This window comes from Pongo pygmaeus, chromosome 13 (assembly GCF_028885625.2).
Source record: "Pongo pygmaeus isolate AG05252 chromosome 13, NHGRI_mPonPyg2-v2.0_pri, whole genome shotgun sequence".
Taxonomy (NCBI): Eukaryota; Metazoa; Chordata; class Mammalia; order Primates; family Hominidae; genus Pongo; species Pongo pygmaeus.
In genome coordinates, this window is record NC_072386.2 from 88906111 (window position 1) to 88922756 (window position 16646).

Below are 16646 nucleotides of genomic sequence, written 5' to 3' on the forward strand. Positions count from 1 at the left end.
TCCACCTGGAAAGCTCTGGTGGAGATCAAGAGACATTAAAGCTGAAGGCCTGGCACAGCTGCAAAGCTGCTCCTCTACTCTGTGTGGAGTTACATGTGTGAGCGGCCTCAGCCCCTGAGTGCTTTCCTGGTTCCTTCTCACAGCTTCTAGACATGGAGGGGAAACCAGGCCTTATGAGCCCGGGGAAATCACATGCAGAGGCCCAAGAGGGATGATGCCAGGCTTAAGGCAGGCACTGATGGCTCTGAGCCAAAGGGCATAATGACACGACATTATCAAGGTTATCAAGGCCCATCAACTGGTCCAACCCACTCCTCTTACACAGGGGCCCACAAGGAGCAAGAGATACCCCAAGACCACATAGCTCATCCCATGGAGGTGACCTCAGATCCCAGGGCTCTGCCTCCACCTGCAGAGATAGGCCAAGATGCCACCTGGGTGACTATGTCCTTGAGTGGATGGCCACAGGAGGAAGAAGGAAGGCAATGCACCAGCATCCAGGGTCAGTATAATGCCACTGCCAAGCCCCAGACCAGGAACCGAGGCTGGAAGAGGCTAAGCAACCTGACCCAGGCACCAGCTAACAAGCACCAGAGCCTGGATGTGAACCCCAGCCTATCTGCCCAAGCCTGAGACGTGTACCCGGTATTATTGGTATGTTGGCTCTCTGGCCCTCCATTTGCCCATCTGCACAGATGAGCACCACACACCTTACCAAACACAACACGGGACGGGGCAGTCAGTGCCATGCCACCACATGCACCTGTGTGTCTGTCCGCAGAGCACCTGCCCAGCGGCTCAGCAGGCATCTTCCCAGTCTCACACTCTAAGGCAGTGGTTCCCACCCACGGCTGTGCCTCAGAATCACCTAGGGTGCTAACACACAGCATAGAGGACGAGGCGCCTAGAAGTAGGACGAGAGCTGGCAAAGGTGACCAACTTGTCTCGGCTGGCCTGGGACTTTCCTGGTTTGAATACTCACAGTCCTACTTCCTGGGGCACTCTCAATCCCAAAACAGGTATGATTGGTCAACCTATGCCTAGTGGGTTTTTGTATTTTACCAAGTTTCCAGGGGATCTTGATACTCATGAAGTTTGAGAACCACCGCCATAAAAAAAGCCCATTTTTAGTCAATTTTCCTCAACAAAATAGTAACCTTCACCCATCAATTACAGGAACGATGTTTTAAGAATAATATTGATGGCTGGGTACAGTGGCCCACACCTGTAATCCCAGCACTTTGGGAGGCCGAGGCGGGCGGATCACGAGGTCAGGAGATCAAGACCATCCTGGCTAACACTGTGAAACCCTGTCTCTACTAAAATTACAAAAAATTAGCTGGGCGCGGTGGTGGGCACCTGTAGTCCCAGCTACTCGGGAGGCTGAGGCAGGAGAATCGTTTGAACCTGGGAGGTGGAGCTTGTAGTGAGCCGAGATTGTGCCAGTGCACTCCAGCCTGGGCGACAGAGTGGGACTCCGTCTCAAAAAGAAAAAAAAAAATTTAAATTAGCTGGGCATGGTAGTATGTGTCTGTAGTCCCAGCTACTCAGGGAGGCTGAGGTGGGAGGATCACTTGAGCATGGGAGGTCAAGGCTGCAAGGCCCTGTCAAAAAAAAAAAAAAAGAAGAAGATGATGAAGAAAAAGAAATAAGAAAGAAGAAGATTACATGCCTGCTGGGTGCCCAGCACTGTGTGACACATTTATTATTTCTATCTCTCATCCCAACCTTATTAGGTTTGTGTTAATCCCATTTTACATGTTTGTCCCTGGAGGGAGCTCATTTTCAAATTCCCTCTCCAGTTCTTTCTAGACGCAATCTGTAATTCCAGACTCAACTCTATGTAATCTGCAGTTGTGCCGATCACTAGCAGCACCAGCTGTACCATAAGTAGCGCAAGTGATTTATTTATTTAGAATGAATTATTTACAGCCCACATATTCCCAGAAAAGGGTTGAAGTGGCTGGCGGTGAAAGACGCATAAACAATGAGGCCATTGGAGTTACATGTTGGGAACTGATACTACTTTAGAGACCATGATCTTGAATTAAAAATAGGGGTCAGAACCTTAAATTGAATCTTTCACCAGGCCAACAGGAAAGACATGGGGTGGGTCCTTGCAGGAATAGATTGGTAACCGCCCTGCCCTCGATAGCATCCAGCCCTTCTTTAACCTACCTCTGCTTCTCTGAAAACCAGAAAGAGTGCGTGTGCCCTCTAACAGCTGCCTGGGGCTTCTTTTGCCTCTCCTGTAAGTTCTCTGTTTTAATTTTACTGTTCTGAATCACATTCATGGTCGGTGATAGTTAATTTCATCCACACAACTTTAGATCTGAAGACAAATGGAGACCTATACATTTTCAGGGCCCGGGTGGCATCACAGTAGCGGTAACGTCACCACCTGAGATCTTAGTGGGCCTGACGGTCTGCAAAGTGCTCCCACATGCTCCAGCATCCCTGTCCCATCTAATGCTTTCAATAGCCCCAGAAGGGTGGACAGGATTATCTCCTTGATACTGTGAGTTCAGTGAGGCTCTGAGGGGGCTGCTAATTTGCCTAAGTTCCCTCTGTCAGTGAGAGGCATCAGAGGGAAAATGACTCGCAGCTTCGGAATTCCAGTCCTCTGTTCAGACTCCTGCATCAAACTGCCTCTTTGCCGTGTCTCCCTCTCTTGGGATGGTGGTGTTGGGTGGTGGATTTGCACTGCTCCAGAAGAGCCTGGGAGAGTATACAGCAGGCGCCACACTTGTTGAGTGAGAGAATGAATGAATAAATATAGCATCAGTCAGTGAATGAATGAATGAATGGATGGATGGATGGATGGATGGATGAGTAAGAACAGAACCTCTCTTCCCCTGAAGATCGGTGGGTGCTGCCAGGATCCATGCAAGCCAGGCTGGATGCGGGGACCACGTCTCCACCCCTTCCACCAAAGGAGTGGGGGTTTGGATCATGAAGGGCAGTGATACCCCAGGCCAACTGAAAGCTGTGGAGTGAACCTCCTCCTCCAACCCTCACACACATTATTGGGTCCCTGTAAGTGGGACCAGGCACGGAGAGACTAATCAGACATGTCCACTGTCTTTAGGGTACCACAGTCAAATGGGGGGGGCAGAAATGGAGACAATGATAACACTGTGGTGTAGAGACAATCCTGTAACAAGGGATGCTGGACACATGGTGTAACATGCCCAGAGGCTCGGAAGAGCCAGCAACTCACTTGCCAACTCCCACAGGCTGGACATGGTTTTCAAAGTGAAAAGGAGAGGGTGGGCCTGCAGGCGTGGGGACCACTCAGGGGAAGGCTGGGGCCTTCAAAGAGCACAGAGCAGCTGAGCAGCTTCAAGGGACTCTGGGTGCTGGAGCTGGGAGATTTGGGGCAAATGAGGTGGGAGGGGCAGGCACCAGCCAGCACTTTGTCCACCATGGAGCCTGCCACATGCTCCCCTCTCCATCACTCTGGCCTTTGCAGTGGCCTTCAGCTGCCTCACAGCCCTGTGTCCTAGGAATGCTGTTGCCGTGGCCACCATGGGTCCCGCTTCAAGCCAACTCCCAGACTCCTCTGTCCTGAAAACCCTTCTGTGGGTTCCTTCTTCCTTCTACCAACTGTATCCAAACAAAAAGCTACCAAGCTTTTCCTCACCTCATGTGTGACATGCTGCCCACTTTCAACACTAGGCTTGACTGCACTGGGCATCGGATGACAGCCAGGAAGGACCCTCCAAAGTCCCCAGGTCCTTGGGGTCTCTTCTGCCCTCTCTGCTTGGCCCATAGTGCATGCCCTTAGCATCATTTCTCCTCTTTCCTTTCTTCTTGTTTTTAATGAATCCAGAAGGTGGAAGCATCTCATAGATTATTAATGTGCTAAATGGCCCCCCTGGAGACCAGTGCAAAGAAATGGCTCCAACCCGTGCTGGATTACTGGCCTCTATTCTCTTTCTTAGAGAGCAGCAGCAACAGTTTCCAGCTGTGCCTCATCGTACTGTTGCTTCTAAATGGTTTCCAATCAAGGCTGCAGGCTCACTTGCATGTTCTGTGGAAGGGTGTGGCAGTCACATGGGCCAGGTTGTGGCGGGATTCTGGCTTGGGTGGGTTTTGACTGTTGGGGGCTGAGAGGCAGACATTGTGTGTACTTTGAGCATCTTGCTGAAGAGCCCCCATTCCATCCCTGACTCCTTATTTTCAGAGTCTGCAGTGTCAAAGTAAAAAACCCTGTTGTCCCTGCAAAGCATTAAACTCCAATGGCCGTAATCAGAGATCTGCTTCTAGCAAAGGAGTCCTGGGCATCATAACAGCAGCTACCGGATTACAGTTTATAAAAGCGCTTTCCCTTGGAGAAAAAACAACTGCATAAAACATAGAAGGCAGGATTGCTATTCCCATTTTACATAATAGAAAAGTGAGGCTAAGGGAGAGAAAATCAGACCATGGCACATGCTGCAAAGTGCTGGAGGGTGAGCCACGGAGCCCAGTGTCGCTGTTACTGTGAGACTTTGGCAAGGCCCCTACCCCATCTGGTCTCTGTTTTTCAGTCTGTACAACAGGGAGACTGGACCTAATGCCTGCTAAGCCTCTACCACCTCTGCCATTCCATGAATCTACCTCAAATTCCACAAGCCACAGCTAAGCAACAAGAAATCTTTTGATTTCTCAGACAGCCTACAGTTTAATAAAATAATCATTTGAGAAAATCATGTCAGATCACAAAATTTCTGTTCCTATGAAGTAAAATGGCATTGACTGACCATTTAGAATGATGCCAGAATCCAGTAAATAGCAAAAGGCCTGATTTGGGCGTTCTCACTGATTTGTTTTTTAAATGTCAAAACCAGGCATGCTTTCGAGTTTTCAGAAATCAAGTCCTAAACGTATTGGGACTCCATTGCCAATACCTCTACACACACAGAGTCAACATCCTCCCATCTGAAAGTCATCCTTGCCTCCACTCCCTCACATGAACTTCTCCAAGGAGACAGCCCCATGACACAAGCCGAAATGTTCCTTCCCAGGAAGGTCCTTGTGGGGAGTGCCAAGGTGGGCCACAAGGCAGGGTGGGCTGTCGAGGGGCGGCTGGGGACAGCGCTGGGAGAAATGCATCTACAATTTAATAATCTGCCACGGCTGTCTTTTAAAGGACAGGCTCTGCGGGATGCAGTTCTTGAGGAAATAGTGTTTGCGTTTTCCTACGAGCAGCCCTTTATCCCTTTAGGAATCTGACTTTATTTTCATCAGCAAGACGATTTCTGTCTGCAAGCTGAAGCTGCGATAATCTCACTCCCAAGCAGGAAGGAGTGTGGTCCTGGTCTCTGAGGATGTCTAACTCCCTCTCGCTAGCATCTCTTGGACCTTTCCCATGCTCTGTCTCCATCTTCCCCACCTAGCTCCAAATTCTCCTGGTTTTTCCCAGGCCCCATGCTTTCAGGACAGATCAGGCTGGTGGGAGATCTGCAGGACTGCCCCAAAAAGTGCAAACACAAGCCACCCTTAGGTCTCTGAGGACAGGATTCTGGGTGGGTCTGAAAAAAACTGCAAAGGAAACTTATCAGTTAGAAAACCGGGGGGCGGGGGTTCCTGAGATGGGAGATGCGGGCTGAGGCTGAGCCCAAGGCTGTGTTAGGGCTCCCTCTGTGTCCGTTTAACAAGAGGCTGCAGCTGGAGAGTCCTTGGGTGACTTTAGGTCTGGCACACTCTGATGACGTGCCCTTGGTTCTTAGGGGACCAACCCAAGGCCTAGAAGGCAGGCACCTGGCTCTCCGTCAGCAAATACACTCTGAGCACTGTTCTGGCATCACTGCCAGGCCTGTACCAGGCCAAGGGGCAGGGTGAATGAGACACAATTCTAACCTCAGGCAGCTACAGGCCGGGGGTGGGCAGACATAGCAAACACCCTGGGAGGGACGTGCAGTGCAGGTCAGGTCAGGAAGCACAGGGGAGGCCATCGGGGGCTTTGCAAAGAAGGGACACCCAAGCTGCACCAGGAAGAATGAGCATAGTCCTGCCAGCAGCCTGTACTGAGGCTGGCAGCATGAAGGGGCAGGAGGTGGGCTGGGAAAATGGCAAGGTGATGGTGCACTCCATGGACTGTGAGCTTCATCCTAGCAGCACTGGGATACTTGCCCTGGCAGCATCCCCCCATGACCTCCTCCATGTCCTCTTTCCCACACGGGCAGCATCAATTGGAGTTTTTTGGACCAGCAGCATTTGTTAAAGAGCCCAGGTGTCTGGGGGATGAACAGGCCTTAGAGAGCTCCTGGCCTGGCAAGTCTCCAGGGGCCAACAGCATCAGTCACCTGAGCCACTGGTACTGAAATGGCTGTGGTTTTGATCAGCGGGGAATACAGTCCTAGAGGGATCTGATAAATCCCCTAACCTATACCTGCTCAGAGTGGAGCCCTAGAATTTGCACTGTTACCAAGAACCCCCATAAGTGACTCTTCCCATATAGTTGGAGAGCCACTGACCTGGTCTATGCCTACTCTGTGTATTAAATTTCCCCAACAGCAGGCCTGGCTGAAACCGGACTTCTCAGGGAACCTTGGCCCACAGGGAACTCATGACTTCTCAGCCAGGCAGCTTGCTCCATGTTGGAAGCTTCCAGAGGCAGGGCTTGCTTGCAGGAGATGGAAACCCTGCTCCCTGCTAACTTCGGCTGGGGCTCCTGCTTCTCGCCACTTGCACCAGAGAACTGGCAAAATCTATCAAAGACAGCCATGCAACGCTGGAGGTCTGGACTCCTCCCTCCTCCCCAGTGTCCCGTGTGCTCTCCAGGCTGAACACCCTCAGCTCTCCAATGTCTAGACCTTGACCCTTCCCTGATGCTTTCCTGGGTCATGCCCTAGTGGGTTCCTCCAAGCATGAGGCCCAGATCAGAGCCCTGTACCCTGAGCAGGCCCTGACAGTTTGGAGAGGGACAGAGCCAATCTCACCTGCATGTCAGACCCTGGACTCTATGAAGGTCCTTGCATATAGAGGGAGAAACAGGTTCCCAGTGGCTAAGTGACTCACATCACGACTAAAACAATATTAGCCTCTCTGTGCAGCAGCTATGAATCAAGAGGCCTAGCAAAAGGCAAAAGTTAAATTTAACCCGTTTCAGCACCAGGGTGAATTTTCACCCCTCTGGTGTGTGAATCCCTATTTTTGTGACACAAGGAAACAGAAACAACTGATTACGCATTCCTGGCTGTCTCTGTCCAGCAAGCATTGCTCCTCCAAAAAGGGCAGCCAGAGCTCCTTTTCAATTACACAAATTACACGCAGTTTTCCATTTGTGAAGCTCTGTTTTGAAGCCCAGTCTTGAGTAAGTTAAGAGATTCATCAGATCCCTTGGGCACCTGTAGACCCACCCATCCACCCCTTCACCATCTCTGGAAACAAGCTTAGCCTCCCTGTGTTGGGGTTGGGGTGGCTTGGGAGGTCCACAGAGTCTGGCTCATAATAAATGGGTCTATGTTTCCTGAGAGTGAGAAGGAGGCAGGAATCCAGGCTCCCAGGCTACTCCCAGATCAAGATCCTGATCTTTGTTCTTATATCTTCCTTGCCTGGCTGCACAAGCCTGGAAGAAATCCACTCTCTTGGGCTCATCTACCATTCTGCCTCCCAGGTCCTCAGAGAAGTCCAAACTGTTGAGTACCCTCCAGTTCCAAGCCCCCCAGCATGCCCCATCCACGTCCAGTTGTAGCCGTTGATCCAGCCCCAGTGTCTAGTAGCGAATGCTAGGGCAGTATTGTCTGGGTGTGAGCATCTTCGCCCACAAGGAGCCTGGGAAAATGCAGAGCGATTCTGTGGAGGTGGAGGCTGAGATTCTGCATGGTCCACCGCCCTCCCCACCCTACAGTCAGGGCCACACTGTGAGAGGCTCCGCCATGGAGCATTTCAGGCCCCTCCGTCCGCCTATCCTCTGCACTTAGCACATTTCAGTACTCAGTGAGGACCTACGGTAAGCCCAGACCCTGCACCAGACATTGGGAACCAGGAGATGAAGAAGGGGCGGGGAAGGGCTGCCTCCAAGAAGCTCACAATCTGATATAGAAGACTGGCATATAGAACAAATTATTTTTCACAACACTTTCTTTTTTTTTTAATAGAGGCAGGGTATCGCTTTTTCGCCCAGGCAGGAGTGCAGTGGCATGATCATAGCTCACTACAGCCTTGAATTCCTAGGCTTGAGCGATCCACCCACTTCAGCCTCTCAAGTTCCTGGGACTACAGGAGTGTGCCACCACACCCGGCTAATTTTATAATTTTTTGCAGAGATGAGGTCTCACTATGTTCCCCAGGCTGGCCTCAAACCCCTGGCTTAAAGCCATCCTCCTGCCTTGGCCTCCCAAAGCACTGGGATTACAGGCATGAGCCACCATGCCCAGCCCATTTTTAAAATTTTATTTTTGTTAATTGAGGTAAAATATACATATAAAATTTACCATCTTTACCAATTTTAAGTGTACAATTCATTGACATGAAATTTATTTAATAAGAGAATACTGTACACAATATAGAAGGATGTAGAACAGTGTTTCTCAACCTTCGTTTCACTGTTGGTCTCCTAAGAAGCCTTTCTGGCTGTTTTTTTCTACTCTTGCCCCCTGGTGAAATTGTAATACCACAGGCATGCATAGATCTGTTTGTGTACTACATCTATATCTATGCTTTATACATTAAAAAAGTAAGATTTTTTTTTTGCCTCCCCACAAGAACCAATGTTTACTCCCTTGGAGAAGATATCACCCCCTATTGGGAACGCAGGGTGTAGTGGAGGAAGAAATAATTAATTTACTTTTTGAGCTGGGGATGGGCGGCACTGAGGGAAAGGGGGCGAAGAAGGAGATCAGGGAAGGCATCACAGAGGAAGTGGTATCCAGGGTTTTGAAGGATGAGCTGGAGTTCTGCAAAACAGGGCAGGGCCTCAGCATCAAGTCCCCCTTGCTGGGCAACTGGAGTTCCTGCCTTCCTCCAGACATTAGTCACTATAGTATCCAGTCTCCAAGCTAGCACCCAGTGAGCTTCACCTCCCACTATACCTTGGTACTACTCCTCTCTAAATAAGAGCTAATTTGTGTGATCCACAGATTTCAGCAGAACTTATAGTATGCAATTTCCAAAGCTAAGTCCTAAAAGACTTTGTCACCTCTGCCTTGGTCTTTTCATGACTCACTTTGGGGGATGCCAGCTGCCTTGTCATGAGGACACTTAGGCAGTCCTATGGAGACCTCCACATGGAGAGGAGCCACATTGGAAGCAGATCCTCCAGACCCAGTCAAGCCTTCAGATGATGCCAGCCCCCAACCTTCAAATCCTCCAGCTGGGCCCCAAACACCATGGAGCAAACACAAGCCATTCAGCGTGTCTGAATTCCTGAACCAGAGAAATAATGAAATAATACATAATATTGCTGTTTTAAGCCACTAAATTTGGGGGGATTTGTTACCCAGTGATAAATAACTAACACAGTCCCCATCTTGTAACCCAGTTCCATGTCTTATCAACTCCTCTAGGTTGAAGGGCTGTCCTGCTCGTGGAGAGGCCAGGTAGCTGTGGTCTGCAAGCTGGGAGTTTCCAACGTTATGCTTGTTCCTGCAACTCCTCAGGGAATTCTGAGGGACAGGTGGTTCCAAGTGACACTGAGAATCAGTGGAATCAGTTGGATTTCTCTCTGGGCAGGGGATTTCCCTGGGACCTCAGCCTCTCATGCCTGGACAAAGTGTCCATCTTCAGATCCTTCCATCCCTTCCCATCTCCCTCCATCCCTCTGATCATTGAGAAGATTTCTAATGAAGACTGTGAAATGATAGGCACAGGGAAAAAGAGAAGTACAGGTTCTGTCCTTAAAGAGCTCACAGCCCAGCTGGAGAGACAAACATTTATAAATACCACCCCCCCAAATCTGCAAAACCCTAAGAGAGGGACAAGCAGAGTGGAGTGGCACACTGGGCTGTGCACACGCTCTGCTAGAATTAAACAAGGGGAAGTGATAGGCTTTCTAGGGCCCTACTTTAGCAGTCCCCTAGTAGCAGGCAGGAAAGGCTTCCTGAAGGAGGCAGCATTTAAGCTGGGTCTCAAAGAATGGGTAGCACTTGACACACTGGGTATAGGAAGAATGGGATGTTTTGGGTGGTAGGAACAGTGTAAGAAAAGGTGGGAATGCAAGAAAGACCAGGAATGACAAGTAATCGGGGGACTCATCTTGGGGAGTGGGAGGAGACAGGGCAGGACTAACCACAAAGAACACTTAGTTAGCACTTACTGCGTGCCAGACACAGCTTTAATCCTTTTTCAGTCTTTCAATCCATACAACAAACCAATGAAAGCAGTCCTATTACTACCTTGATTATGCAGATGAGGAAACTGAGGCTCAGGGAGGCAGCACATGGCTCTAACTAGTAGAGAATGTGTTCCTCAATGTTCAGGAAAGCAAGCTCAAGCCCAGAGAAGCTAAGTGACTGGTCCAAGGTCTCCACAGCTGTCCTGGGCACCCTGAGGGCATGAGGCCAGGCTCCCATGGCACACTGAGCCATGCTGGCTTTCAGGTGTGTGGTTAGGTTTGTGGTTAGGTTTGCACCAGAGCACATGGCTGCTTTTCTGGCCTCCTCTTCCTGTCGCATCCACCCACAATCAGTGTGGCCTGCTCCGGCCACAAGGAATGACTCAGCACTCCCCAAGCCCACATACTTTCCCACCTCCCGCTTTTGCACGCCCAGTTTCCTCTGCAGCGGCGCTCTCCCCCATGTCTCCAACTGTCCAACGCCCTCTCCTCCTTCAGCAGCCAGCTTCATGCACCTGCCATAGCACCTGCCCTGGGGCTTCCTTGACCCGGGGCTAAGTGAGGGGCCCTTGCCTGGGCCCCACCTTTCTTTCATCACACCTGCCATAGCTTGTGCCCACCACCCCTCGTGGCTGCAAGCTTGGGCTCCACCCCAGCACCCCATGCATGCAGCACCAGACTCAGAGGAGGTCCTCAGCCAGTGCAAGTGAAATGAAACAGATCCTCTACGTGGTCAGGCTCCTGCTCACCCTGTCACTCACTCTCTTCACCCTGGCTCCCCACCCATCATGCTCCAGCCCCACTTCCCTGTTTTCTGTTCCATGAATATGCCAGGTTCTTTCCTATCACAAGCTGCCTTCCTCCGTTTGCTATTCCATTCACTGACATGGAATGCGCTTCACCCAATGGTCTCCTTCTCACCCTTCGGGTCTCAGCTTGAATGTCACCTCCTCCAAGAGACCTTTTCTGACTACCCCCCAAGGCAGTCACTATATATCTCATCACCCTGTTTACTTCTGTCATAACCAAGTTTCCTTACTACAGTCTTATCTTAAGGGCCAGACTGCTTGAGTTAAAATCCTGGCCCTACAATTATTAGCTGTGAGTCCTTGTGCAAGTTATATAGCTTTTCTGTGCCTGAGTTCCATTATCTATAAAATGGGGATAAGGTACCTAAAGCATACAGCAGATATAAAAATTAAATGAGTTCATGCAGAAAAATACTAAACAGTGTCTAGCACATGGCAGACCCTCCATATACAACCTTAATAATATTATTATTTAATTACTTACTTGCTTCTTGCCTGTCTTCCTCCTAGAATGTAAGCTCCAGAATAATGCAAACCATACCTATCCTGTTCAGCATTGTATCCCCAGTGTGCCTACCAAAATCCAGGCACAGAGTAAGTTGCCTATAATATTTGTTGGATGGATGGATGGATGGATGGATGGATGGATGGATAGGTGAATGGGTGGGTGGGTGGGTGGGTGGGTGGGTGGGTGGATGGATGGATGGACAGACAGATGGACAAATGGATGGAGGATAGATGGACAGATGGATGGATGGATAGGTGAATGTGCGGATGAATGGATAGGTGAACGGGTGGATGGGTGGATGCATGGATGGATGGATGGATGGATGGATGGCTAGATGGATGGAGCAAAAAAGTAAACGTGTATGGGCCACCACTCACCCCTGGTGGTCATACAGTTCTACACTCTTCTTTCCCATCCCAAATAACAGCTAACACTGGCAAGTCTCACCTACAATAGACTATATACATGTTGGTGGAGCATTCAATGATGTATAAAATCTGCCAGGGCAAAGAGTGAATAACTGGCAAGGAGACCAGGAAAGACTTAACTGAGGACAAAGGCAGTCTTAGATGACAAAAGAGAATTTCAGTGGGAAAGAGAGGCTTGGCAGAGAATTGATGAGGAGTCATCTGGTTAAGGGAACGGCGAGAGCAGGGCTCTGAGGCCCAAAGGTCCAGGGCGCATGTGTGGAAAGGCAGGGTGTCTGGCAAGGCTGTGCTGTGGAGCAAGTGGAAGGAGCAGGAGATAACACTGGGCAGGCAGGTTGGACTGGCATCAATGGCTCTGAAAGCTGGGCTAGGGAGACAGTGGTGAGCCCTGAAGCCTTCAAATACACAGTGGTAGCATCAGGGCTGCCCTTTAGAGACCCACCGCGGGGGCCATGCCAGGTCAGGCCAGCAGTGAAAGGCTGTGCTGTCACCCAGGAGAAAGTCCAGGAGGCCTGACCCAGGCAACACAGAAACCACATTGTACAAGGAATAATTCCTGCAAAAGACTGAGGGCCAACCAAAGACACCTCCCCACAAAAGAAGGTAGCTCAGATCTTACCTGCACCAAATTCCAGCCTTGGAGGGACTCTGCAATGATGGACGTGACGGATGGACAGACGCCTCCAAACACCATCAAGTGGTTCGGCCCATATTTTATTGCATCGTAGAAGGCTTTTAACCCTTTTGCATTGTCGCACTGGGAAGCAACACATAGAAAGAAAGGTCCAAATTAGAAACAGCTTTTCCCCAGGGGCATGAGCCCAACAAACAAATCTTTCCTCGTGGAAACCTTCTGGGTTTCAGTTCTCCCATGGTGGGGAGTCTCCTTAAGCTAGCCCTGAGTCCATGCTGTGAGCTCCAAGAGTGTGGTCTTGATACTCACTATCCTGTCTCTGCTCCCGCTAAGTGCCCTCCAAATCTAGGACCTCTCTCCAGCACCCCAGCTATCTCCCTTTAGAGCACACTTAGGAAAAGTCCCATAATGCCTCGCCCTGGGATCTCACTTTTTCATGGCCATTTATATTTTAAGGATGATCCCACACTCATTAAAATGGCTATCATTAAAAAAACACACAGAAAACAAGTATTGGCAAGGGTGTGGAGAAACTGGAACTGCTGTGCCCTATTAGTGGGAATGTAAGATGGTGCAACTGCTGTGGAAACAGTATAGTGGTTCCTGGAGAAGTTAAACATAGAATTGCCATATGATCTAGCAATTCCACCTCTAGAAGTATACCCAAAAGAATCGAAGGCAGGGACTTGAAGAGATAGTTGTACACCCATGTTCATAGCAGTATCATTCACGATAGCCAAAAGATGGAAACAACATGAATGCCCATCAACAGGTGAATGGATAATGGAACGGTAGTGTATCCATGCAATGGAATATTTCCAGCCTGGAAAAGGAAGGAAACTCGGACACATGCTACAACATGGATGAGCCTTGAGGACATTATGCTAAATAGAATAAGCCATACAAAAAGACAGCTATTATATGATCCCACTCATATGAGGTTATCTACAGTAGTTAAATTCATAGAGAAAGAAAGTAGAAATGGTGGTTGCCAGGGGCTGGGGGGAGCAGGGAAGGGGTCTTCATTGTTTGACAGGCTCAGAGTTTCAGTGGGGATGATGGAAGTGTGTTGGAGGTGGATGATGGTGATGGTAGCTCAACGATGTAAATGTACTTAATGCCACTGAACTGTACACATGAAAATGGTTAAAATGGCAAATTTTAGGTTATATATATTTTTACCACAGTCTTTAAAAAAATGATGATGAGGATAAATCTAAAGAGAAGATTCATTCAGCAAACACTTGCCAAGGACTACTCTGTGTTCAGTCCAGGGCTGGACGTTGAGGAAACATAAAAATTGGATGCAGCCCCTGCCAAGGAGCTTCCAAGTTGGCCAAGGAAACAGTTCACGGCGTCCCAGCATGGGAATGGAAAGAGGCCAGGGGCCCACGATGAGTATCAGGATTCAGCTCTGGCTCACTCAGCGCCTTTCCATCCCCACCTCCCTCAGTCAAACCCTGTGGTCATCTCTCCCCTGGACAGAGGCTTTGGCTTCTACTGGGTGTCTTACCTCCCCATGGGCAAGTTCAACCCCTCCACCGTCTAGCAGTCTGAGGGTCCTTTGTCAAACATCAATGAATTCTTCTCACTCTTCCTGCTTTCCATGCACTTAAAACCCAAACTCCTATCAGAATATAACTCTCGAAAGGTTAAAAACATAATTCTCATGAAAATCGATAGTGAACACGTCAAAGTTTTATTTAACTCATTAATAAGGAGATCTGCAGGATGGCAAAGTGGATTCAAAAGAGAATTTAAGGAACCGGGACTGAAAAAAGGAATAAGATAAGATTGCCAAATTAGATACAAAACTGTTAATGTCCTACAGGGCAATAAAACCACAGCCTTTGGGGATAGAAAAGAAAATCACTGAAAACCAGCATATCTTATCTGTTTTAGAGGATTGCAAAATGTTTAGGTCTTAATTGATTGAGCAAAGTTCTATTCCCGCAGTCAGATGACCCTTAGGCAGGACTGTTGGAAAATGCTCTAAGTATTAGGGTAAAGGGTCACAGAATCACATCTTTGTATTATGTACAGGTTTGGGGTCATTTTCTTAAGACTCCTTATCACAATGGAAGCCACTCAGTCCAGCTGCTGCCTCCCAATCTGGCCTGAGTTCCCTCTTCTCTTCCCTTTGCTCACCAAGTGCAGCCCTACCAACCTCCTTCCAGTTCCTTGAAATCAAAAGCACTTTCCTTCCCACCTCTGGGCCTTTGCACTTGCTGTTTTCTTTGCTGGGAACACAATTTCCTTGGTTCTCAGCATGGCTCACTCCTTCCCATCAATCAGGTCACCCTCCCCAAAATATTTCCCGCCCCCATTCACTCCCTGACATGCCACCCTATTTAATGCCCTAACATAATTCCTAAAATTATCTGAAATCATCTTGTCTACTTTTTATTCACTTGTAGATTGACTGATTTCCTCAACTAGAATGAAAGCCCCAGGTGGGCAAGGATTTTGTCATCGTTTTCACTGCTGTCTCCCCAGAGCTTGGAGAGGGGCCTCAGTAAAGATTCAGTAAGATCTGTTGGGGCCAGGCACGAAGGCTCACGCCCGTAATCCTAGCACTTTGGGAGGCCGAGGCAGGCAGATCACTTGAAGTCAGGAGTTTGAGAACAGCCTGGACAACATGGCGAAACCCCGTCTCTATTAAAAATACAAAAATTAGCCGGGCATGGTGGCACGCACCTGTAAACCCGGCTACTCAGAAGGCTGAGGCAGGAGAATCGCTTGAACCTGGGAGGCAGAGGTTGCAGTGAACCGAGATCGCGCCCTGCACTCCAGCTTGACAGAGCAAGGCTCCATCTCAAAAAAAAAAAAAAAAAAAAAAAAAATCTGTTGGACACTCTCCCTTCATCTGCTTTCCTCCTCCTTGCTCTACACTTCCACGTCTCTCCTTATTTTTGTCTTTCTCTCCATTCTGTGTCCTCATTTTTTTCTGCTTGTTCTCTACCTTCCCCTTAAGTGACCGCTATGTGGGATCAGAGTGAACTAGGATTTCTTGCTCCCTCTTCATTTATTTGAGAAACTCCTCTGAACTGTGACCCATGTCTGTGCCAACAGGGACAGAGAACTCAGTCTGACATGGTTCCTGGCCTCAGGGAGCTCACTGATGGCGGAGGCAGTGAGGCCGGGGCATGTGGTCACTTCCCGTGGGGGATGGTGGCCGGTGCTGTGGGACAGAGGCAGATCCAGGCTGTGGGCACTGCAGGGAAAGCCAGGGAGGGCTCTGGAAGAGGGAACACTTGAGATGGGAATCGTAGGCGGAGGAGCAGCACGAATACAGGCAAGGAGGTGGAAAAGTGAGACGGGAACAGAAACAACCCAGCTTGCTTCAACAGTGAGTGACAAGGATGAGGTGGCCAGGGAGAAGGCTTAGAGCTCTCAACATCAGGGTAGGGAGTTTGAATACTACAGATTTTTGGTAAATAATTCAATTTAAAATTTTTAATTTAATTTAAAAACTGGCCAAGTTACTTTATTTTCCCAAGAAAGAAAGAGAGAAAGGAAGGAGGAAAGGAAGGAAGAGAGGGAGGGAGGGAGGGAGGAAAGATTAAGTTCTTACTGCTTCTGGGGCCCTCTATTAATTATCCCTGTTCCTTGATTGAAAGCAACACTTCTCACCCCCAACAGAGCATGAGCAGATAATAACAGAGTAGTTCATGTTTTAATTGTTTCTACCACGATTTTTTTTTGGAATCTACCATGATTTACTGAAGCATTTATAGTTTTAATACATTTCTGTAATGACTTTGGCTTTTTTTCTAATCTGTAGCTAATGACAATAATACAGTACCACAGGATTTATAATCAAAGTTGCATTAAAATAATATTAGCAACAATAAATTTATTAATACATGTTTGCTCAGCAAACACTTTCTGAATATCCAGTCCATGCAAGATTCTGTATTAGTAATGATGTCTCAGCTTCTCACAAATACAAAACACTGGGATATGTCAACTAAAATATCTGAGACTATTTGACAACCAGTATTGG

At 48.7% G+C, this 16646-nt stretch overlaps 1 protein-coding gene across 1 annotated transcript in view; it reads right to left on the minus strand.

Annotated features, from left to right (window-relative positions):
* Nucleotides 1-16646, minus strand: part of GABBR2 (gamma-aminobutyric acid type B receptor subunit 2) — a 415862-nt gene that overhangs the window by 265673 nt on the left and 133543 nt on the right. The window contains exon 2 of the mRNA XM_054502144.2: nt 12626-12763. Within this exon, the coding sequence (XP_054358119.1) occupies nt 12626-12763 (138 nt within the window). The remainder of the gene's footprint in view (nt 1-12625; nt 12764-16646) is intronic.